The sequence below is a fragment of the Xiphophorus hellerii genome, chromosome 23 (assembly GCF_003331165.1).
Source record: "Xiphophorus hellerii strain 12219 chromosome 23, Xiphophorus_hellerii-4.1, whole genome shotgun sequence".
NCBI lineage: Eukaryota > Metazoa > Chordata > Actinopteri > Cyprinodontiformes > Poeciliidae > Xiphophorus > Xiphophorus hellerii.
The window spans coordinates 4,385,224-4,412,000 of record NC_045694.1 but is presented as its reverse complement, the minus strand read 5'-3'; the positions used below and the strand labels follow the sequence as shown (position 1 = coordinate 4,412,000).

The window sequence follows — 26,777 nt, the reverse complement described above, 5'->3', positions numbered from 1 at the left end:
GTATACATACAAACATAGTCTGAATGAAAGTACAAAGAGGTCTGGCAGGATGTAAATAGATCAAAATCAGTAAACAAACCTGATTATGTTTCACTAGGAAATACAAATGCTGAATGATCTGTATACTTGTCCTTTTTTATACAAGCCATTTTAAACCTGGTAGATTTATTGTTTTCAGATCTGAGGACCCTTAGTTTGAACTTGTTGGCCTCTGATTTAGACTCAACTTTATTTTGTGCTAATTTGTCACATCAGTTGGCACTGGACTATGTCAGCCAGAAGGTTGCTCTGTAGAGCAGTAATTTGTTGTTCTTCTGTCAGAGGGCATTAAAAACCCAGTCATAACAGTTTGTAGTATGCGCTCACTAGTTTTAATGAGACAAAAATGTGAAGCTGCCCTTTCTTCAAAACATTATTCTGATTTTGCATTGTGTTTTTTTTTTTTTTTGCAAAGTTATTGTACTAGCAATTGTAAATGTGTTTGGTTCAATTACTTTATCCTTGATGCAATTTTTAGTTATCAAAGTGACAATTTACACTCACCTTTCTCATGTTAACTTTATTAACAACGTTAGCAGCTAATATCTGCATTCTTGAGGTTGTACTCGGCTAATGGTATATAAACAATTTATAAAGAAGTTTGAAATTTCAAACACAGCTTTTTATCCGGTCTATTAGAAACTGGTAAGTGGCACAGAAAAAATATAATGCAAAGGTTGTATACTGTGGAATATACCAGACTGACTAGCATGGCAGTGCTATCGGTAAATCATGTGCACACATGCTTCTACATTTAAAACAATAGTTCTGTATTTGATGCCAAGTTAAACAGAAGACTACGCCATCTGCCAATTACATGGTTTCAATGTTTAAATGACCTTATACTTGACAGGTTTTAATGCTAATGCTATGGTCAGCCATGACATTAGCATGCTAACATTGGTGCCCAATGCTAACTACTATACCTCTCAGGCTTTTAGAGTCCTGAGCAACAGGATACAAGTTCACATTAACATATATTTTTTTAATGTGTTATGTCTTTGTGATAAACCATAACACGTTTTCAATAAATAACCCTCCATCATAGCCGTGCTTTAAAATGTCATGGAAACTTGACTTAAAAAAATTGGAGAATCATTGCTCTACCGGTTTTTCACTTGAATCTCACACCATTAGTTTTCCCTCCATCAAAGATTTCCAACACCACTGTGGGGGACACACTGGCATATATAGTAAATTGGGGCCATGAGTTTCTATGCAACACCATGGTCCCGAACATCCATACAGACGTAATTGGAGCCCCTATCCACCACCATCACCATCAACAGTACTAACCCCCCGAAAACCCCAACCCCCGCCTCCTCATCTCCTCCATGGTGTTTATGCACTAATTGGGCCACTTCCTGAGACAGAGGCCAAACAGGGAAGGGAGGAATGCATGGCAAAAGGCCACTCAGACAAGCTAGCGTCAGGGCTGGAGGGAGGTGCAGATGGGAAAGAAGAGGGGTATATAGAGATATAAAAGAGCTGAAGATAGATAATAAAACATACAGACATATGCAACAAAATGTTTAGTTTTATGGGGAGACGGGTGAGCACCTATACATGAGATGAAATGTTAAATATGACTTTAGTCCAAATGGTGCAACATATCAGCAGCAAACATAACCTGCATGTACACTGTCCACACCTACTATTAAGTGTAATGCATAAGCCATGTGGTCTGCTAAGAAAAAAAACTCTATTAATGGGAACAAAATGTATATAAATCAGCAAACTGACAAATGGTAGGGTTAATACTCAACTTTTTTTTCTTTTATTCTAATCTACACTCTTGGGTTTGTTTGATGTGCTGGTCCTTTGAAGTTAGCCCACCAGGGTCTATTGGTGTTTTCCTGGGGTTAGAAGTTTAGCCCCCTCAGCATTTAGGGCCATTCTGTCCAGTTAACGGTTGCCAGATGAGTCTCCCACAGCTCTATGACACCACTGCATTTTCTTTCAAGCACTTTAAAGTGTGTAACAATGTATGAGAATCACTGCAAGAGAAAAGCAACAGTTGTAAAACATTCACATGAATTCCTGCTTTTGCCATTGCTTAAATCCCAGCATTTTATGCAAAATTTGCAAGAAACAAATGCAGTGCACATTGTTCAGTGTGACCAAAGTACAGTACCCTGAGATAAAGGTCACATACACAGCAGCCATTTGCAGAGGAAAGACCTGATTCGATGTGGACCGGTAAACAAGAGGCAGAATAAATACACCAGGCTGATCAAGAAATGATCTGGGGCTTGACACAGACCTCTTCCTGTTGTACTAAATAGCAACAATCAAGGAAGCGCTATATCTCCCAAACTTCCTGACCCATTAGCTCCCGGGGTCTTCAACAAGAGAGAGCTGGTCAGAAAGTAAACATGCTGTTACATCACAGCAGATCCCTGATAAAGAGCTGAATAGTACTGATGGAAGATGCATTCTTTAGTTACATAATCATAAGAAGTGAATCAGGGAATTTTGTTAGGTGCATTCTTTCATTTAAATACAAAATGTTTCTAAAATGACAGAAAAGATGAGAACATATGCTGTATTATAAAATGCTGATGAAAAAAAATGCTACTTCAGAATGATATCCTCATAAAATACCCTCAAAGCTGAGATGGAAGAAAAATTAAAGGAGTGATTATTTTTACATATAACGTTCTGAACTATGGTTAGAATGATAGGCAACTTCTGAGACCCAACAACTGCATGACGTTTGGCTGCTGTTCTTGCTATTTTGGCAGATGTGATCCTGCAGTCTGCAGGTGGCGTGCAACAGCTCTGATACTGGCCAATGGCACTCCGAAAACAGGATGTCTGAAACTCCCCAGGCTTGGGACTTCCTCTCCCGGAACGCCACGGCCTAGAGTTCAGCCAGCTCCCAGCTCAGAGGAAAGCATTACAGATCTGGCACGTGAAACGGTCTGCTGCTCACAACCGAATGCTGCCCCCCCGCCCTCTCTCTTTCCTCTCTCTGCCCCAATCCCCCCTTTTAACAATTTAAAGCTACAGAAATAGTCCCTCTGGTGCTTTTCCAAAGGAAAGAGTTCTTTTTCTACCCGTTCAGCTTGCGTCACTGAGGGCATCAAAAGTGCACCCTCTGCACCGTTAATGAAACCAGACCTTGGCAGCAAATCTGGCAAATTACATTCCAAAAGAGCTGAAAAAAACATACAGATTCAACCTTGACAAGAACTACAAAGAATCAGAGTTCACATGGAGGATGTGCACATCTTCACGACTAAAAACAAATCTCCCTAAACACAAACCGGTGAAAAGTTCTGCGTCACAGCACAAAATACTTGTAATGGTTCCTAAGTAATCCACACACAAAGGCACCAAAACAAATAAGTTCATAAATTATGCATAAGAGAATAATGACGAAATGAAAATACTAGATGTGAGTAAAGAAGGTGTCAAAAAAATAGAAAGCAAGAAAATAGTTGAAATCTGTCAGTATTTCGAAAGAAAAGGAAGCCTTTTGAGTGCAAGACAAAGGGTGGTGTTATGTATTTTCAGGCACATTATGCAATAAAATTGTACAATCATGTAACTATGTTACCTTCAGTTATTATAGAAATGCTGTATATATTGCACAGAACGTAAAAGAAATGTAACTTCATAATTTGATGCCTTCAAGGATTTCTCAAACATGCATAAAAGAATCAAAGCAACACACCGGGTACGTTTTTGATGAGGGGATAAAACATTATAATATGATAAAAAGCTCAGAAAAGTAGAATTTACATTAACACTCCCCCTTTGTCTTCTAGTTCTTCTAGGTTCTAGGTTGTCAAAAAGGCATAGGACACCGACTTATCAACACCTCCAAAAATAACCAAAATTAAAAGATGTAGTTTTTTTGTAAAAACAACAAAAATTGAACTGCATTAAACTGAAGTGACCTCTAGTCACACTCACTTCTCAAGTCTCCACAGCTGAAAAACAAGTATTTTGTAACTTGTTTAAGTTTACTGAGGAACATTTGGAGAAGTCCATTAAATACTGGGAGAATATTGTATCATCTTATAAAAACAAAACTGAACTTTCTCAATATCATTACAAACATGACATTGGACATCATCTCTGTCCAATGTCTTAAGTTTCGAGGTGGGAATATCGTTGTGTGGGTTGTCTTTCAGTATTTGTTAATGAATTCTCAGCAAGACAATGACCCCAAAAACAGCCATAAAATGACGTTTTTTAGAAAGATTTTTATTTCGTTTTTCAGATTAAAAGAAAAAAAAACTTTAAGCAAGGGTTAAACATACTTTTAATCAAGCCAACATTTCAGCATTGGAGTTATATATTTGTATTCTTCTGATGTCTTATAATCTCAAATGTTGTGCTTTCATTAGCTGCAAGTGGAAAATCACCATAATTCGGAGACATATAGACTTGAAAACATCAGTCTGTACTGAATTTCTGACTTAAGCTTTTTAGTAGTATTCTAATTTACTGAAAATAAATAACTTGACCTACAGAGGAATTTGAGTAGATTTTTTAGATATGTCCATTACTTGGTTTGTTACCAACATCTGGTGTAAATTTAAAGTCTATAGCCTCACTAGAAATGACATATTCAACACTTATTTTCCCCCACTAACTTATAGTTTGGATTGTTGCTGGCTTGTAAACTGAAACGGATTTGGCAAAGGTTTTAAGCTCGTGAATGCCGCTCCCCAGTTCTACATTTATAAAGCTAGACGAGTACTTTGCTGAAGCCATGGAAGGCCTTGGGGATATGTAATTTTGCTCATACATGGTAGTCATACATACATGGTACAAAAGTTAAATTCTCTCTGAAAAAGCTGATAGACTGAAGATGGTGAGAATAAAAAATAAAGTTGGAGCCATGAAAACAAACACCACCATTAACTATGAACAGACAGGGTTATATCCTCAAAAAGTCTTGCTGTGTACCACGCACCAACTTGGATCAGAGTGAATTCATTAGGATGGCACACTGCTCCCCAATGTGGTTCCAATTGGGCCCAAACTGTAAATAAACCCTGCAGGAAATGCAGCTGGGTGACAGACCGTCAAAAAATAAAGAAACAGGGATTAAGAGATGAGTATGTGTGGCAAGGGTGCGGGAAAATAAAACATGTGAGACACAAAGAAGAAGGGGCAGGGGGCATGATTAACGACACCGACACTTTGAAGACAGGAAGACACCTGGCGACCATCTTGTCTCTGTGGGCCCTGGACAGACGGTAATGCTTTAGTGTGTAGGAATTAGACCCTACTCATCTCACAGCTTTAGCACGGAAACACTGGCCAGATGGTGACTAAGCCACAAGGATTGAGGAAGACTCTACAGATGACACAAGACTGCTCGCTCAACCGGCAACATACTCAGTGTCTGCAATGATGAATAGTACCTCACTCTTAGCTAGTTGACTTCCCTTATTGACTATGATTGTGTTAAATCCCTCTCATGCTCCTGTACAAGAGAAAACTAATGAAGTGACTTGGCTGTGTGTATTTTCCAAAAAGGATCCTGTATACTTCCTGCCTTTGCCGATCCACAAACACCCATTGTTTTATAGCGCCTCGCAAACAATAAATATCAGGCGCCTGAAAAGTCTCCTGTCTGTGAGACTCTAAATATACAAGCTTAAAAGCCCCGGCTGCTGCACGGCATACAGGCATGCAGGCAGCTAATAGGAGCTTAGAGGTAAACATCCGTGTTTAACAGCTCTGTCGTATCAGGAAAGCATAAATATGATTTGTAAGTGTCATTAATAAAACTGTTTTCCATTTGAGAGCAACTGCCTTCTCCTGTGCATTGCAGTTTAAAAATTGCAGGATATATGCAGTGACTTCCTCCCATTTTTCCCCAAGAAAAACAACAAAAGTCCCTGAAACCTATGTTTATCAAATCCCCCCTCAACCAATAAACACGTGGTAAAATTTCAGCTTGGCAAGTTATAGTATCAGTAAGTTTGAACAGGAAAAGTGGTGACAGCAAGCTAGATTTGGAGCTAAGAATGGCCTCTGGGCTCCAGCCAGCTGTGGATCAGAGTTTAACTTGGAGCCATTAGTCTGAATGGGTGGGTGGGTGAAGGGAGTGGAGATTGTTCCTCTGGCATCCACACCAAGTGCCTTCTTCCTAAGGTTGTCTTTGTAAGTAATTGGTCAGCTACAGTTAAGCATCTCCACAGCATCCCTTGGGGGACAGACCACTACTAGCAATATTATTACTAGGCTTCCTTTGAAGACACCAAAGATAGAGCAGGAGGCTGACCATTCGTCATGCATTTCATTCCATGCCTGGAGAATCCCTGCATTGCTTCTGGTGACAAACCTCTGATAATGGACGGTCTTGCTTGTTTATTGAATGTCTGTTATTAGATGCTGACGTGCTGCAGTTTGGGGCAACTTTTATTTTTTGCTTATATCTAAGTTTTCACAAGCAGTGAACTCATTACAAAATGTGTGATGCAAAGCTGTGGATTAACCTCACGTCTTGAATCTCTACTTACAATAAAGGAAAAACAATGTCTCTACAACTATTAATAACTTAAAAAGAAGCAAAATGATAAAAAAATAAGTCGATTATATAAAAATTGCAAACTCTCAGCTACCATCAGGTCTTCTGGAAGACTATTTCACAGCTGAAGGCCACAATGAGAAAAAGAAGCCACAACATTTGTTGAAATTCTCACTCTAGGTACAAACCAAATGTTTTCCCAAGAACTAATATCTCCACTTTGGTCTCTGGCCAGAGAGGTCTTCTAATTCCTTCATAATCCACTTTGTAAGCCAGGTTCAATATTCGTTTTATTATTTTTAGAAAAAATCATCTTTTTTCTGGCAACCCTTCTAAATCAGCCATACTTGTTCAGACTCTTTTTCACTTTACTGTCACAAACTTTCAACATTTATCTTGTTAATTAAGGCCTCAGGCTGAATTAGCTGGGGCATCCATTCATAGGAAGATTGACTGTTTCAACCTGAGAATTATCCTGCTCACTGTAAAACCATTTGTCTAGAAGTTGCCTTCAAGCTTTTTCCATATATCAATAAGCAACAACCTTTGCAGCTCTATGAAGGTAATGCTGATTGTGTTTGTCTGTAGCATTGCAATATTAAACACCAACATGTTTCAGACAGATGAAATCCCAAAAATGTCTGGTGTCAACAGGTTTTGTGCACAGGAACAAAAGCCTTTCTACTGCAGGTAAAACCTAACAGACTTTGGGTATGTCATGTAGGACTCAGTGGAAGACAATCTATATCTCCAAGATCTCAGAGCTCACATAAACTGAGGTGTTTACACATTTTTCTTGTCATTGAACAATTGTGCTTGCTCATATTGGTTTGAAGACTGTGGAATTGAAGGCATAAACAATAGATTTGTTAAGTCAAAATGTTCTCCTGTAGCAGCACAAAAACTGAATAAAAACCCTACTATTTATTACAGCTTGAGCTCTGTGCTGCTGCATAGATGAGAGACGGATAAAAACAGAGAAGTCATTAAATTCAAAAGTCTATACTCTGCTTGTATACTCCGGATTTTATAAAGTCCTCTTTAACTTTCCAGTTAATAGCGAAATGGATTTCATAGAACCTTGTCTTTACTTGAAATTTACAAGGACGTTTACACAGGGTTCCTGACAAATTCTGTTAAATTAAGGTTCAACATCCTGAAAATGAATTATGTTATATTAAAATGTCTACATTGACACTTACAAAAACATAAAGGACTAGGAAATGGCTAGAGAAATAACTTTAGAAAAGAACAAGTATTCTATGTACATGTTTCATGACCCAGTCTCTATAAATATACACATGGTGGGCCAATACATACAAAACATGCCACAAGAAAGAAAGGTCCTTTGCAGCGAGTGCAGTGGAAAAGGCAGCCGACCCAAAGCTCAGCTTCAAGCAGGTTTCAAATCAGTGCTTGGGGAGAGCAAAACATATGTTAGCTATGTTATGGTTAGAATTAGCATCCCTGGTTTTCAGCGGATGTGGGTTTGATCCCTTTGGCCTCAAGGCTCAATCAAGTCAATCTAAAATTAGTGGGCTCCCTCTTTTTTCCGGAAGAGAAATAATTCCCCCTTGATTGTGGAAAAGGAAAAACCAAACATGTTAAAGGAACTTGGAAAGTAGGACGATGAATGCAACACAGTTATGGTCAAACCAAAAATAGTGACAGGTGCAGAGACCAGCTGTTCCAATGAAACCCGGTCTGACTAAAAACGCATTGAGGAAATGGGTGGGAATGCTGTTTTTAAATATCTAAGAGTTTATCACTTTTGGCATAAAGTTTGTGAAGTCAATAACTGCTAAAAATACAATACATGGCAGAGTCACATGCTTAGAGGTAAAATGATAGCATACTCTGTACAGTCCACTTCCAATGGTGGCTGCATCGTGGAAAATCACTCAAATGAAAAGAGCCCAGGAATACAGAAAAGGGTGAAATGTGCTCCTGTGTTTTTCAATGGAGCCTCTGTCCTGAACAATATGCAAACCCCATACTGGTTTCAGTAACAAACAAGGCATTTTGGCCACTAATTACAGAGGAGCTCAGGGACCGTTAGCTTTGAACGTTTCAACATGCAAGTCACATCAAACTTGGAGGCAGCTGGCTCCAAAGCACATAATCGTAATGCAAGGCCTGTTTACTGGCTTTTCATTTGTCTTTTTCAATGTTCTTCAATATGTCCATATGTAGAATCAGAAAAAAAAATTAATATAACATAGATAGATCCTGTCTACATGTTATCCATTTTTAAGGTTTGGTAAGAGCAAGTCTATCACATCCTACCCAAAAGGAACACAAGCATGTGAAGTTTGTTAGACGCAGCTAGGACTTTGTCTGTGCATGTTGGCCAGATGAAACGAAAGCTGTTGTCACATTGTATATTACCTTGTGGTTTTTGTTTGTGGATTAAAAAACAGCTGTTTTGTTGGTTTTGAGGAACATCAAGTTCTGTCAGATCTTGTAAGTGTTGAATAGTACATGTATACTGGAGTGAAGGATGTAAAATTCAGTGTTCTGTGTGTATTCTATGTGTTTTTTCAATATTTAAAGTTCATATGACCATGTGGGACATTACGGTTAATACTCAAGGAGGCCACCAGTTGAATTACTGAAACACTAGTTCATTCTTTTGTGAGATAGTTCAGCATATGGAGATGAAAAGAAACTAAACTGTCAAACTTGAAGGAAAGCAACAACAGAGCATTACAGACGCAAATCTGTGAATCTTGAAGTACAAGGAGATCCAATAGCATGATGGGGGATATTATTAAATATGAAGGAGGATCTGGGATGATGTGCGTTAGGTCTAAAATTTTAATTAAAAACATGGTGGTCTGTGGCAAAAAAAAATTTATTATTCAACAGGGCAATGAAAAGCTTATGGCCAAATCAACAAACCAGGCACAACATCTATCAACCTTATCCTAAGAGAGGACTTTGGTCTCTTGACAGTCTTGGGAGATTAAAAGATTCCTCCCTCTGTCTTATAAAATAATGTGCAATGCATAGATCAGTGAGTACTGTCCAATTAAAATGTATTATTTTGTTATATCTAATTTTCTTCACTGACTACTGGTCAATAAATGTACTGATACTATGGGGTGGATGTTTATAAATTTTTATTTAACTACAATTAAACTTGAAATTATGTAAGGGTTATTTTAACACAAAGAGTGAATAGTTGAGGATGGCTCCATTAATAAAAAAAAATGTATGTTAGCTCAAGTTTTAGCATGTCAGTGTAGCACTTTATGATATGTTAATTTTTACTGAGCTTAGATTAGAATACCACTCTGACAAAATTACAAAAGAACACAAAAAAAGGAGAAACACGGTAGCTTCTGCTGCTGATGTAATTAGATCCTCAAGTGTTTTCTCGGAAAAGAAAAAAACTGACAAGAAATATGTTGCTGTGTTATCCTGTTTTGTACATTTCCTGAAATCCAAGGTGCAGGGCACAGGAAAAATCCAGTTTGAGAAGGAAGGTCAACCTCCAGCATTTGAGGTCTGGAAAAAACATTACTGGAATGGAAGGAAAGAGACAAGGTCTTATATATTTCCCCTCTTTTGACTTTTCTCTGCATCTAAAAAAAAGAAAAAATGTTCAAGTACTTAATGTTCCTTGGAGTGTCACTGTGGGTGCTGCTGAAAAGGAAGCAATGACGAGAGGAGTCACCACACACTTGTGTATTCTGACAAAATGGGACAACTGCCCAAGCAAATGGTGCCATGGGGTCTTTGGGTCTGTTTGCTATGTGGCCATCTGCTGGTGTGTTTACTCACTTTTATATCTTGGGTGCTACAAAAACCACCTGGATTACTTTCGGGAAGAAGACAAAATCAATACCAGTAAAAGGAATTAAATAATTTCTCATAAAGATCTTATCTCATCTACTTCATGTTGTATTCAAGACTGTAAAACTTCTCCAAAGAGCTGATTTTATTGTACTCCAACATTTGCCAAGGAACTGTTTAAATAGTTTAGAGATGCTTTGGCTCACTTGGATACCTATTTCTGTGCTGCCTGTCTGCTTTGACCACAAAAGAACAAAAAATGCCTTGTGTATCCTGGGTTTACTATGGCAGTCCAAAGACAAGTGTTCTGGGTCATTCTGCCAACTAAACAGCATTACTTTGGAAGCATTCTGCCAGTGCAGGCCCAAGTCTTTTGTGAGCCCACTGTTCAAGAGAAACCCTGTGGCTTTCCTCAGGTGCTCAACGTTTCCCTGCAGCCTTCCAAAGCAAGCGTATTGGTTAACCACCCAAACCACTCGAGCATAATGCAATCTCCGACTCACAACACACAAAATGTACTGGCGGCACTCCAAGGAACCTAATCCAGGAAGTGGAAACATTTCTGCAAACAGACTCTTGTTGTAAAGTTCTAATGAATGGTTTCTCATCTATTCTGAATGGCAAGGATTTTTCCAACTTTTCTCGGTTTGTGTGTTTTTTTGTTTGTATTCCTCAGCTTGAAGTGCCAACAAGGGAGAAGTGCAGACAGACAGTGCTGCCTCTGTGCAAAAACACAGAAGGCAGCTGTCCTGGAATGTGAACTGGCATCCGTGCAAGCTCTAAAATTATGGCTCTGGCCATTGCTAAAGAAAATAAAATTGATGCAATCTGTAGAGCATGCAGCTTTTAATTAGTGGCTTCCGTCTCCTAATTGGTTTCTCTCCATTTCCCTTTGCTTCAATTCAGGGTTGGACCAATTGGCCGTGCTCTCTTTGGAGCGCCGTGTTTGTCTTGAAAGAAACCATACACTATAATCAAGGGCAGTACAGGCAGAAAACAGTCAATCTCTTTCTTTCTCCCCACATTAGGCCTTAATACCCAATATTTATGTTAGGGCTACACTCTATTAGATTGGGATGTTAGTGCTGAATATTTCATTGACTTCAGTATCAATTGAGATCAAACATTGAAACTGTGGCAGTGGCTGCCATTCAATATATTCTGAATCTCTACTTACAGTTTTCATACTGTATGTAGAAAGTGGAACAATGTGCCTTCATTGTGTATCTTTGTCATTTAAAAAGTCCAGCAGCATCATAAGGCCAGCAAAATGTAACCAGTGCTGACTTTTCCTTTAAATATTACTTTTTGTATGAAAAATGAGAATTTGCCCAAGTTAAAAGATGCCTTCATAAAAGCACATGATCTTAATACGAATGTTTACCCACAACCACAATAAACAACAGTCATGTTTATTGCAGGCAACAAAAAGCAGAATGAGTGAAAACAGAGTGTAATACAAAGTCATTGCACACTGTTGTATGTTTATAGCGGCCCCTATGACCTTAAATGAAAAAAAGGCACAGAAAGCAGCTGGAAACTGTAACTGCATGATTGTTGAAACAGACATAAGGGGTAAAGACTGCTGGTTCCAAAACATGCCGAGTGTGATAACACCAGGGAGATCTTTTCCCCAAACAACTACTGCTGGACTTTCAGTATGCAGGAGAGATAAGTGTGGGAAAGAAAAAGAATAGAGAAAATGAGGACAGAGGAAGAGGAGATAAGAGGAGGGAAAAGAGCAACCGCTGCTGACGGCTTGCAGCCGGGCTTCAGGGAGCAATCACTTGAGGTCAGGGACAGGTCCGGTTGCCTGGCACTAGTGGATTTTCACTTACACACACACATTCCCACTGTGTCATCCTGTCTCATGTTTACTGCTTCCTAAAGCTAACAAACCCATTTCCTCGTCACTGAGGCAACAATGGAAATTTATAGGTTTAAAAGAATATACATATATGTCACTTTAAAATGATCAAAAATACTTATTTTCTAACATTTTAGTGTGATTTCATACTTAAATTAGTGGTAGGACCCGGTTTACATTTTTATTTGAGTTAATTGCAGGGTCAAATTAAGTAACACATTTTTATCAAAAGCTATGAAAATAGATTTGTATTTGTACAGAAACAAAAAAACAAAAAAGAAGGAATACTGTAGAATTTTCCCTGTGGCTTATTTTGTGTCAACCTGTCATAAAAATCCTCAATAAAATGCAACTTTTAGTCTTAAAAGGTACTTTATGTATTGTATTTACTTTGCATTTCCACTTCTAAAAGGGCCAAACAGCAACTCGATTATGTAGCCAGGCTCTCGCAGACAATTGAGAATATAACATAATTCCATGCAACATTTAGTGGAGAAACAAGACACATATTGTCTTTGCATGTAAAGCAGTGCATGAATTATGAGGGACAAAGAGTGAAGCAGAAAAGGAGGGAAGGCCTGTGGGTTGAGGCAATAAAGATGATAAAGATAAGAGTGAAAGATAGGTAAAACAAAAACAACACAAGTGAGAATCATAAAGGAGTTCAAGAACAAGACAGAGCTAAGAGGTCCTCCACTCTGCTTTCTGTCTGCGAGCAGTAAATGTTTGAAGGTCCCTTTCTGTCTCTTCTGTCTGTTTACAATTACCGTGCCGGGAATGAATCTTCCACGAATGACCGCTCAACTGGCAGCCCTGACTAGCCAGGAACAAGGGAGCTATTAGTGGAGGAACTGAGGAAGGAAGGAAGAGGGGAAAGCCAAAGTGAAGGCAGGCCAACTTCAGAGGCCCAGTGAGGGAAAGGAGAGGGAGGGAGGAAACAAGCAGTTGTGCTCCAAGCTGAGAGGGAGGGAGGTGAGGAAGCAGTGCAGAGGGATCAGTGGAGGTATAGGGGATAGTAAAGAAGGGCTGAGCCACTTCTCCCTGGGGCCACAGAGGAGGAAGAGGACACAGAGGTGCTAACAACCCCAGCGCTCCCTCATCATAGCCACCCGTCTCACCCTCCCGGCCAGTAAGGGAGAAGATGAAAGAGATTAGTTCTGGGGACTGACCCAAAGGACAGTGGACAGGCTCAGAAATTCTTTGATTTCTCAGACAACAGGATTTAGAACGGGACCTCCCGATGCCCTTTTGACACAACAAATACACAAGAGCATTTCATGGGTGGGACATTCCCTCGACCAGTTCAACCCCCGATCCCACTTGAGTCAAGGCTTTTTTTCAGGCATGCAAAAGCTCCGGGGAACTTCCTGACAAGCCATAAAATACTTTGGCTTTAGAGATGACAAGGTGGGAACCAACAAAAAAAATTGCTGATGCCCTCTTTTTGTAACACTATTAACAGAAACATACACAAACAGACGTAAAAACAGAAAACTTTTCACACGGTCATTCATCAAGCAGGTCCTGTGGAAGAGGAAATGAGGTGACATCCTGCCATCATCCTCTTTCCGTCGCATCTGCCAAGTCCTTGTAGCAGGGACACAGGGCCCCAAAGACCTGCTCTATCTCTCTTCCTGACCTCTGCTAACTATTATTAGGTTCTTTCAAATAAAAAAGTCCTGAACTGATTTAATTTGCAAACTCCATGGACTAAACCTCTCATGGTTTTATTCTTCCACTAGCAAAGCAACCAAAGAGGATATGGATAGTAATAGAAATTCAAACTGCTCTAGCCTGCCAAGCTTATGCAGTGTGCAACTTCTGAGGTCAGGAATGGTCACTGGCGCTATCCTCATGTAGTTAAGCACTACCCACTTCCTAAACAAACAAAGGATAAACATCTTTGCAACTAAATCTCAGTAATCGCTGCCACATTGCTTACATTTGTGGGAACCAATGAACAAATTTGGCCAGCTAAAGCAAAATTAACACATATGGGCTGGATAATGATAAATTTTACATTTTACAAAGTATACTAACAAGTGCTGAAACATTTAATCAACAAGACATTTCATGAAAACACCAATAATCTACACCATGCACCAGTTACCTTTGAGTTAGCCAAATAAAACAAGTAATTTTGGGAAACCAACAAGGCTTCTAGAGAATGTATATAGGAGTTACAGTAACAGGCAAATTTTTTATGTCTTGCTTCAGAGTATCCTGCCTTTCTCAGAATCATTTAAAGCAGCCTAATCAACATTTTCTCTGGGATTTTCCTTTGGTCTAAGACACGGGTGCCCAAAGTCGGTCCTCGAGGGCCGGCATCCTGCATGTTTTAGTTCTCTCCCTGGTAGTACTGTCACGCTCATAGGCGATGACAAAAATGGGAGACAGACGAGCGGATCCATAGACACAATAATTTATTTTATCCAAAATATGCGCTGGGAGAACTGCTCAGCCAGTCCGAGAGAGGCGTGGACCAATGCTGCTTGTCCCGGTATGATCCGGAGGCCAACCAAGCAGACCCAGTGACTGACAGGACGTCAGTATTTATCAGCCACCCGGTGCGTTCAATTAACAGACCATCTACCTGCTTACTGAAAAGAACAAAGAAAACAAATAATGGACTAGAGACACCTACTGGATAGGAGGGGATCGTCACAGTACTAACAACCTTTTCAGCATGTCAGTATTCTTCTTAGGCCTTCTAACGAGCCATCATTTGATCCAGGTGAATTAAACCAGGGAGAAAACTAAAACATGCAGGATGCAGGCCCTCAAGAACCGACTTTGGGTCCTTGAGGGCCATCTTAGACCATCCCTGGTCTATGATGGCTATAAACAGTAGATGAACTGCATTTAAAAGTTAGAAGAAACTTTTAAATATAAATCAGGACACATAACAAGAAAGATGCAGTGTCTTTTATTTGATTCATCTACTGTATACAAAGAATATTTTTGCACATATTTTAGGGCCACAATAACTTCATGATGAAATACTGTTGTTTGAAATATAACTACATGAGGAAGTTAAACATTAACCATACATTGATGTCTCAGTCCTTGTGTTAATAATTCCTATTCAGCACAGAAAAAAGTGAGCAGAAGCACATCGAAACAGAACCCGAGCTCTGACAGCCAAATAGTCGTCCTCAATGGGTAACTTAATCCTGATGAAGACGACTGAAGGATATACTGCAGAAACCCATTTCTCCCCTGGCCTGGTCAGTCCCCACTGAAATAACTGCAGCAAATAATAGCTCATTTGTCTAAGCATTCTCTGAACACGGCACTGAACCTGTTGATGTGCTCAGAAACGAGAGCACAAACTGGCTTTATATCACAGGAAAAAACAGGAGGCACACTGTAGCTCCCTTAGAGACATTAACTGCACCACCCCTCCACTCCTCCTTCAGTCTTACACCTTATCCACTTGTAAGCAGCTCTTAATGTGGTGTTGGGATCCCCAGAGCTGAGAGTTAGGCTCAGGGGGCTTCTGTAGGGGATATTTCAAACATACAAAGAGGGTATTATTTGTTGAAACCCCCAGCTGGCCCCCTGACCAACTTCTATTTTGTATGAGGGTCTGACTGTATCCTGGTGGTGATGAGTGATGACTCCTTCCTATTCCATGATAATTGAACAGACAGGAGATACACCAAGTAGATCAGTTTCTCCCTATCAATCATGAAAAGACTCAATATTTATCTATTATTCAGACTGTTCAATCCTACACATCCTCTATTTCTAAGTTCAAATTAACTTGTGTCAGCATAAAATATTTATTGTTTCCAAAATGTTAGCTGTGATTTCCAATAACTCTCATTGCACTGATATAGCCTATCCGTACACAAACCTGTTGTGTCAGATATTTAACCCACGATTGGAGTAAGATGTTGAAAAATGTAAACACTATGTGGATATAACTCCCTAGCTACTATCTAGTTGTAAGTTAGTTTGCTGATAGTTAAATGTTTTACCATAGCTAGCTATTTGATTAGTCAGTTAGTTTCAGCACAAGATGTTAGCTGTTTCATTGCTAGCCAAATGTAAGATCTTAGCTGTTTCAACAAAAGGCTATTTGCTGTTTCAGAATGTTAGCTATTTCATCATAGAATAAATGTTAGTTTTTCAACATAACATTCAAGATGAAAAATAGTCAGCTACAAATTTGCATGTGTACATAGGTTTTTGAGTTATTTCAACATAAGACATTTGCAGTATTGACACTACTGCACACATATTTAGATAACTGAATATGTGTGCTGTATCTTTCTTGGAGTGGCTGGATTACTAAAATTACTCGGAACATCAATGACACATCCAGGAGGTCACAAAATAACACAGAAAACGTAAAGCACTGCAGGTCTTTCTTGCCAGAGTTAATGATTTAATAATAAATAGAAGTTGTAAAAAATAGCGTTCTTGTAGCATTTGCCAAAAAAGTATTTATGACCCACTTGACTTTTGTGAAAATATTCAATGTACTGATAAGACAAGAGTGGAACATTTTGAAGGTGTGTCCTGTTATCCATAGTATAAAACTAACCCATTTCAAGGCGATGCCTGGTGTAAACTGGTGATCACCAGGCTTCAATTCCCGGGTCCTTTGCTTCATGTCTTTCCCTCTTCTCTCTAGTTTAGACATCTAGACATTGACTACACATTAACAGAGTCCACAAAAGCATAGAGAAAGTTTTTCATATAGAAAGCAAAGTGTTTTGACCAAATACTAGAGAAATAAGATTACAGTGAAATAAAGACAAACTTAGATGAAAACGACAAAAAATATACAAGCTATTCAGCAGTATATTGGAAAGAGCGGGGTTAGGAGCAGCATTTATGAGAATAAACGAGATTTCCTGAACTGAGAGCATTCCAAGGGCGCCGGTGGTCTCAGCTTGCCAAAAGGCAAGACGACACATGCTGGAGATGTCTGCCAGGTAGCAGAGCACAAAGAGCCCTCATTTCCTCCTGTCCCTCCCTCTCTCCAACACAGCTTCCCCCCACCCTCCACACACACACCTCCCTCTCGCATCCCCATGTCTTTCCCACTGTTGTTCAGCAAAATAAAAGTACCTGATGAAAGATGAATACCTGGACAGAAAACAAACTAGTAAAATCTGACATGCAGGTATAACTCATATGGAAAACAGTAAGGTTTCCTTTTTATTATGATAGCAAACCAAAGGAAAGAAAGCTTTATTGTTCATAAAACTCTTGGATGAGCAAGGTCTGGTTATACAGGTTTTTAGTGCTCTGTATGTTGTTGGATTGGAGACTTATTGTGGTGGTACTGGATGCACAAATGTGTAAGCTGACACTAATACAGTCCTTGAAGTTTGATACTTGCCTTGGGATCCTGCTCCCCCTTTACACACTCTCTCTCTCTCTTACACACACACACCTTTTCTGAGCTCATCCCTAGGTGGTATCCCATTTCTTGCATGCAAAGACACACAAGCCTTTTTTCTTTTTTCCAAATGCAACTTTTTTCTTAGCACTTCAGTAGAAACAAATGGAAATCTGTATCCTATATCTTAGAAACATGGGAGAGGCTCCAAATACTTTGAATATCGTAAAATATTATAAAAAGCTTTTAAGCAAAGAGAATATGAATAAAAACACTATCTGAGTTCAGACACGCTAATAGCTACAGTGCAGATAATAATGGCAGCTCAGCGTCAGTAGGACACCCGGCACTGTGGCAGCAGGGTTCTATTCAGAACTGTGCAGTCAGGAAAAAACAGTGAATAAGCTCTAATCCTTTAAGACAGCATCAATAGAGATTCCATCATGCTTGGCTCGTCACGAGAGAAGAGCAAAGCTTGGGAGATGATAACGTCAGTCCAGCACAAAATAAAATATGGCCTGTTTTGACTGGCTGGCTTATAGGCACTCTTTTTGCTAAGGGTAGTTTCCTGTTTAGTGGAAGGGCGGCTCAGAAGGAGGTTTATGCTAAAGAAAAGACAAAACAAAAGCCATTCAGACAGGGAAACTCTAAGGATCCTTGCATGCCCTCATGCCAGGCTTAATAGCTAAGTCTTAAAAGTTGTGGGTGTTGAAAATAGTCTTTCAGAAGAAAGGAAAAGTCTTAATGTACAAACTGAATGGAAGAATCACAGAAGCATTCATATGAGCCAACACACAATGAACAACAAACATGAAGCTCTCTTGGATACAGACAAATATAAGTTTCGCTTTAGGTGTTTCCTGGCAAAACATTCAGGTCATTCAAGTCAGGGGAAAACCAACAAATCACCATGACTCAAACCATAAACACAATAGTAGCAGCATCAACAGTTTAAGACTTCCTCTGAATACTTGAGCTTCAACTCACTTTAATGGTTTGATTCTTAAAACTTGATGATAAGACAAAGTCCATACCAACAGGATGATAAATCATAGTTGGTTAATGCTTAAAAGCCAGGTAACCAACTCATTTAAATAAACTCAAACAATTCTGTCAATTAGAGTAGCCAAACATCCAGGCAGAATTATCCTGGAAGTTTGTTGACATCCATAAAAAAGCATGTCATAAAGAGGCAACTTGTGAAGGGACATTCAATCATTTTTGAAAGTAAAACTATGTAACTCGGGAGATTTTTTATAGATAAACCTTTATGAGACTTGTCTCTCACATCTAGGACTGAAAACTAACTTTCAGAACCTCAGAGGTACATAAAACATCACAACAATAAACATAAAATGAGGTCAGACTAAAATAAGCGATACACTTTGTGCAAAAATTGCATCACATGGCATAAAAAGCTTCAAAATAAACTTGCATGTAAAGTTTCTGTAAGCTGCAAAGACACAAACATACACAAAACACAGAAATGTTTACTGATCTGAAGTGAAGACCATTTCCCACTAGCTTCAGAGAACCAAGACATATTTGAAAATGTCTTTAAAGTTGCTAACAATTATTATAAATGGTCTGTTCAGAAATGTGTTTTTCTTTGAAGTGAACCATGTCTGGTTTGGCACCATCTTCTGTTCAGAAGCAACACTACAACACCAGCAGCAGACTTCAGGGCAGAAATCTGATAAAAATGCAGATAAATGAATAACTAACATCAAAGTGCAGAGAGTAAAATATGTCAGGATGAAGGTTGTAGAGCTAAATATAATCAATGCCATTAACCTGTACTGCTTCTGTTTAAAATTGTAATTATCAAGGCGGTAAACTCCTGTACTATTATATGAATGCTCTATGTGCAGCAATATTAGCAATGTTAGCTTAAAGACTTTGATAGTAAAAAAAAAAAAAGAATTAGCAGAGAACAGTCAATGCACATTTCGTCTGCACAATTATGGGTTACATAATGAGGCATATAACTAAAATATTACAAATACTGTAAATGAGTGGGTTTTACATTATAAACAAATGTTTTAATTCTAACAGTTCACAGGAGGGGAGCTAACAGAGTAGCTTCTAATGGCTAAAGTGGTGGGGAAGTAGAAGGAGTGACCAAAAAGTAAACAATAAAGTAAGATAAATATTTGAAGACAAGGTTTGTTTTCTACAACCTACAGAATAAAATGTGAAATAATAGTTTGATGAATTAGTCATTAAGACAGTTTTATTGCTTTTTATAGTTTTGTTATGCAAACCAAATGTCTTTGTGTTCTATCATAAACTGAACAACATTATTATGAGCCATATAAGATGTTCCATCTGGACCTGCGGAAACTGATCAAGAATCAGAGCATAGACTTTGAACAATGTAATTACTCTGAATCCCCAGTGACAACCAGCTAAGGGAGGAAAATATGTTGAAATGTAGTTTTTGGACTTCTTGTTTGTCTGCATGTTCATGTCAACAACCAGTTCACTGGACAGCTGCTTCACAAACACAGTGACAGGGCTTCTTCCTCTGCTGAACAGGGTGGACAAATATTCCTGGTGGTGCTAATCAATCATCAGAGCTTGGCTGTGGCAGGTCAGAGGTGGGGCACACAGAAGAGAGGAAGTGTAGGAGACTTTTTTTATAGAGTGGAAGGAGGTGTTGGTGTGGGCATTTTTAGACTAAAGTATTTTCTTTAGCACATTATCTCACACAGATATCCAGAAAAGAGAATGCAGTAGATTAGTGATTTCTAACCTTGGAGGACCTGGAAAGTTTTGAGGGGGTTCTGGAGTTTACTTTCAGATAGACTGCCAACATGTTTTGTACATAAAGAAATAACAATTAAACTTTAATTACATCATATTTTGCTTTTACTAACATATATGTCCATTACAAGTGTGCTTAAGGAGTAAAAAGAAGGAATATTTATTAATTGACACTATTAATTGAGTGAAATTACGTTGCAAGTCGAGTAACATTTTCATTTTTTCATTTTGAACTGGTTATGATCAAATACTCTGGTTTTAGGATATTGATCTGTAGTACTTGCTTTGTTTCTGTGTAAATTATTCTTATTATTATCTATTAAAATTTGTACATTTTGGAATGATAAATCATTCAATGTGACTTATATTGAATGATTTAAGTCAAATTGATCATTCAATTTGACTTAAATCATTGTCAAATGATTTAAATTTAATGAATCATTTGATTTAAGTTGAATGAAAACTACCAAACTCAGGTAGTTTGGTAGTTTCAAAACTCAGTTTTGGTAGTTTTGAAACTCTGTACCAAAACTCTTTTGGTAATTTCATTAAACTACCAAAAGAAAGTTTGTTTTGTTACAAAGGTGTGACTTTTTCTGGCCTTTGCACATATTACTACCAACATGGCTCAGAGGGAACCAGATATAAACGCTCTTAACCGAAGATAGCAACTATCTCTAACTAACAATCTCTGACTGATTACTGGGGGGTGAGGGGCAGGGGTTCGTTTTGGCTGATGTACAAATACTAGTTGAGATCGACAATAACCAATCTGCTACTTTAAAAGTAAACATGGCTTCCTCCTCTTCCTCTATCAAAAAGTCAAGGCCCCCGTAGGAACCTCCTCTGCGCCACTAAAACCTGACAATAACTTAATTGACACCCAAGTGTCTCATTAATCTTCATCTGCTCCATCATATCCTGACATCTGCATGGAAATAGCCTCCAGCCAATATCAGCACTCTGAAACATGGCAGAGTGCTGATATTGTGTACTGAGTTGGGGTGTCTGGGTGTCTAGCTGCCCATTTGGCTATTCTTGTATATATTTCCTATACATATGACGTGAAACTCACCAACCACACATACATAGACAAACTCACTCAGCAGGGGATGTGAGCTGGAGGAGGTAATCTGATTTCTCAGCTGCACAGGGGAGCACTTCCTGAGAGCAGCCGGGGGTTTCCCATCTGTCCACCCTGAGGCTTGACCCCCCGCCTACTGTTAATAGGGTTTTTTTTCTCTTCCTGTTGATGCGTCTTTTTCTTTTTTTTACTCAAATACACACATGAAACTACACACTTAGGGTGTTTCTAAGCTGCCACACCACTAATGGAGTTTGAAATGAGACGGCAACCAGTTATGGAGGTGGAGGAAGTTGCTGTCATCCCCCACCGCAGCAATGGATCAGCTCTCCACAAGTGTGCCAGAAATGGGTTTGGGTTTGGAGTTTGAAGAGAGGGTTAGCCAAAATTTGCATGTGGGGGGGATTTGTGCTGATGGATACGAAACGAACAGTTATCAGTTTACATAAAACAGCAGCAAACATGCCAGTTCTTGTCCTGAGCTGCAATGTAAATGTGTATAAAAGTCCTCTGATGGATATGCTATTTTAGACTGAAACTCCTTCTTTTCTGAGTGTGTGCAATTTTTCTGGGAGGAGAAGTGAAAGACAAAAGAAAGCAGCCCGAGTTGGAGCTCTGAGATCACTGTGACATTCTACTTTCCTCTTTGACAGAACACAGACTCCGTCTTTGATCAGCACTCAGGAAATTTCATTAAGACAGAGATGAGTGGATAAGAGACTAAATAAAGGTCCTGTGGTAGAGAGGAGGAAGCAAAGGAGACAACAAGAAGTGTAAATAGAAACTGAAGTGAGGGTAATGATAATATCTCCATCATTTTCTTATTTACACCGCAGGTGGACATATAAGGGCAAAAAAACAATCTGTAACAGTGAAATTTCAATTAAACTCCTTTTTTAACCAGAAGGTAAAATATGTTTCTGATTATAAATTTCACTTCCATTTAACAGCTTAGTTGTGCTGTAAAATTGTTGTAATCAAAATTTAGGCCATTCAAGACAAAGACCAAGACACGCCACTTCCATCAGACTCTTCACAGACCGATCCGATTTTTTCCTGACATACTGGTTCCAACTCGACCTCCCTCTACAGACCACCGGACTCGTGAGATCGAGTATTCATATGAGAGAATGTACCGGAAATCCCACCACCATACCCACAAGCTGGTTTGTCAGTGAACTCTGTACTTCTGGACTCCTACAATACTTTTTTTGAGAGTAAACAATTTTAGTTTGTCATTTCCCCCAAAGCAGATGTGTTTTACACAGTCACAAGGAATCGCTAGCCGTCTGAAAGGCCATATTAACTTAATAATATGTTCTAGTTGCGGCATAAATCATCCGACTCAACTTACAAACTGAACTGAAACTATAGCAAGGTAGCTCTGGTAAATGGCAAATTAAAACTCAAGCAAAAGAATGTTCTCCTTGTTTGCTTAAGGAGAATCAGTGACAACTTATGAGGTTCAGGAAGGGTTGCATGTTAAAACCTTGTGACTTATTTGGAAGCTGAATCGTGGTGTAGCTAAGAAAAAGGAGTCATCCATCGGGTGTTTTCACACCTCATAATACGATAGACTCGGTTCGATTGGGGAACAAAATTGCAACATTTGTAACATTTTCAGCTAGTCCAGTCCGCTTTCACACTCCACTATGTTAAACCAACAAAACCCTTTGAAAAACCTGTTCACCTCCTTGCCTGTGGTGGCGCAGTACCAAGAACCACTGAAGGAAACAACAGGAAAACCTCTGAAGAAGAAACTGAGTGTAACTTCCTTCTTCACAAGATTTTAACAAAAATGGAGTGCCATCATATTTTAGCAGTAGTAAAATTTCTCTTGTGTCTTTGGCAAAAGACCATGAGCCACTTCTCCTGTAAGTGGTAGACTGTGTGTTTGTTGTATTGTCGGATTTACCCAGAATGCTGTGAGCTGTAGACCGAATCGTGGTTTTGGAGTGTTCTCCGGTCCGCTTGGGGTTCACTTATGCATTTAAACCATATGCTTCAACTAAATTGAGACCTAAGTTTGTAGGAGGACCAAAGTTTGCTTTTTTGGTTCATATCAGTTTGATTGTGCATTCAAACCTCTCTAAACAAACTGTACTCTCTAAGCCAATGGACTAGAGTTTGATTAAAGCGGAATAAACAGGGCTGCTGTCAATGCACCCATGGACTTCAAATTTATGAGTCTTCAAAGATTTATGTGCAAATCCTTTGAAACACAACCGCATGCATCTCTCAGAAACCAACCCTCCTATTACATTCATATTCAGCTCTTAAGCATTGTCGTGTTTCAGACCTGTCCATCTTGTCAGCTCGGATCTTGCAGTATGACTTCAAGTTCAATGGAAATAGGACATTTGCAGTTATTGTTACAAGACACCACCAATATCTACAAGGTGAATCAAGCAGAACAGACCAGAGGAAGGACCTTTAACCTTATCAATCAATCATTATAAAAGTCAGGGAGAGGAGAAGAGGAGACAAGGAAAGTAAACACAAAACATCCACTCAGCCTTATCAATCACAGACCAAAGAGAGGGATGGAGAAATGAAGAAAGAGTGCCGGTGTCTTGTTTACCTTATCGATCATGTCAGGTCGGTTGGTGGCGGCCAGCACGGTGACATCTCGGAGCTGCTCAATGCCGTCCATCTCTGTCAGGAGCTGAGCCAGGACCCGGTCACCTACACCGCCTGAACCCGCAGAGCTGAAGAGGGGGTGAGTGAAAAAGTAAGATAGATATGTGAAAAGAGGCTTGCAGCAGGTGAGGAAAGATGAGTGAAAGGAAAATTACTGAATGAAAATTACTGAAGGGATGGGAAAAATTGCATATTTCAACCAATGGTTTTGACAGCAACAGAAATGTTGAATTTCACCCAAAGCAAACTATGGAACCATCATCTTTTTCCAGAGGAAGTACTGTTAAGAATATAATTGTTCTTACTAAGAACTTCACAAAAAGAGGCTTAGTTGCATCAAGTTGGCTTAATAACACCCAGTTCAACAAGCACCACAATCATGTGTGACATTCAGAAAACTAATTACAGCTGCTCAAAGATCAGTTTTCTGGATCATCAAGAACCTCATGATGAACAATTCAATTGAAAGTAAGATGGTTTCATGAAATCCAAGAAATACCAGTATTATCATATCTTTGAGGATTTATGTTGCCACCAGTCCAGAGCTTGCTCATCACTAGCAGTAGCCACTTCTGTCAAAGAAAAAACATCAAACAGGAAGTCTGAAAGAAGCAAATGGATGGAAAGAAAAGGCTGGGGAAAACACAATTATCTGATGAATCCTTTTTCTGATTGGAAAATCATTTGTCTAAAAATAAAAAGGTGTCTTTCTCCTAATTCTGACCCTTGTAATGTTTGGTGTCAAAACATTTTCAAACACCAACTTTTTTCAACAGCCCAGGTACAAATTGGTGGTGATCTTTGAATTTTCCAGTATGATTGAGGGTAAAATCGATCAGATGCTCAAAGATCACAGCAACGAAATGTCGGCTGGCTGACAAGGAAATGCTCAAAATATCAAACCCCATCTGTCATCACAGACACATCTTTATGTTCTGCGTCATTTGTTTTGGTTTCAGGATTATTTGGAGCTTATTATTCTCACTACAGCTTAACCACACCAGTTATTTTTTGGGTTGAGTTTTTTCTTGTGCGCTGCTCTTTGTGTATTTGGTTTAGAGGCTAATTCCTCTTTAGGCTTTGTACACAAGTAGCCAGGTCGTTGTTAAAAATGTGTATCTTTGTCCCTTCATTTAAAAAAAATAATTGTACCGGTACACACAGGATAAGGTTCAGAAACGTCTTCATCCAAATAAGCATAGAAATATCTTTGTTTTCCCAGATATGTGGCTATGTGTGGACTAGGCCTTAGTCCTATCTGTGTTGATTTCTTTGTTAATCAGTCATCTTCTCTCAGTTTTCATTCAGTTTTTCCCAGCTACACTTAACTCTCCTGCCTGGTCACACCTGATTCTTTTGTCACCCATCCACCTTCCTAGTAGTTAAAAGTCAGTCAGTTTCATGATGTCTTTGCCAGATTCTTCCGTTGTTCATTACTTGCATCCTTTCATACCAGCTTGTCTGTTTCCCTTGTATCTCCTCCATTTCTTAATGTCTTACCATGTGGTTCCAACATCATTATCCCATCCTCTTCTCAGCATTTGGGTCCATGTCCAAGTTGGTACCAGCCCCAGCGGCTGGGTAGAACCTGAAGAGGTTGCCAGTTCTACACAGGGAACCCCAGATGCAGAATGATGTACACATAACTGAGGACCATTTAGAAGAGACCAATTATGGTGTTTCTAGGCAACACTGTGCAGTGAATAAACTATGGCAAACAAATTATGATCAGTTAGATATCCTGCCTAGACAGATAAATACTGTCAGAAGGAGAGTCAAGTCTGTATTGTAGAAACATTTGTGTCATTGCTAAAACTTCTCACCATGCTTGCAGTTCATTAAGGAAAAAGAGCAAACACTAACAGAAATGAAAGATGTTGGAAACGGCAACAGATTTTTTTTTTAAAAGAAACCAAAAAACTCAGTAATGCAGCTAATGAGAAGTGATATAAATATGTCAAAAGAAACAAATAGGACTTTGAAGTCATTTTAGAGAATATTTTGATGACGACAGAGATTTAATTAACACTATTGTCACTCATCTTTAGAAAAAATAATCCTCTGGCAGCAATATGGAGCATTCTTGCCAGTGACGTAAAACCCTGAACTGAGAACAAGGCGACTGAAAACAGGTCATTCCTCTGTGATAAAGCAGCACTTGTTGGGAGCCCCGTTTGGACTTGTTAACATGGTTTCTCCACTGAACCGAACTGAGACGAAGAAAAGCTGCAGCAGGCAAACATTTTGTTAGGGATAATTCTAACAGTAACAGTGTGCCAGAAATTAGTGTGCTAAATCAGAAAGCAAAAAGTGTTTCTCTTTACCTGGATGAACCAATTTTGGCTTAATTAATATATACTGAACCAGGTGTACTCTCTACAACAAAAATATGTTAATTTTATAAATAAAAATTAAAAATAATGTGGAGAAACTACTCTGCAAAATTGGATCCAAGAATTTAAATCTGGTAATTAAGTAATGTTTGTAATGTAAAGATGAAGGACCAACTCAGATACACCCTTTTGCCGCTCAATAAAAGATCAGCAGCCTTAAAAAACTCAGCAGCGCATTAGTCATTGCATTACAAGGTGGTTATTTTCCATAGCACAGCACAGACAGCCATCCTTCTGGACTCAAACACACACACACACACAGTCTCTGTTGACAGGGCCAGCGGAAGTGCCAGACGTCATTAGTGCAGACAAGGCTTCAGAGGAGCACAAAAGAGCTC

At 39.0% G+C, this 26,777-nt stretch overlaps 1 protein-coding gene across 1 annotated transcript in view; it reads right to left on the bottom strand.

The window, feature by feature from the left end:
- Positions 1 to 26,777, bottom strand: part of afg2a (AFG2 AAA ATPase homolog A) — a 112,994-nt gene that overhangs the window by 49,605 nt on the left and 36,612 nt on the right. The window contains exon 14 of the mRNA XM_032555555.1: positions 23,988 to 24,114. Within this exon, the coding sequence (XP_032411446.1) occupies positions 23,988 to 24,114 (127 nt within the window). The remainder of the gene's footprint in view (positions 1 to 23,987; positions 24,115 to 26,777) is intronic.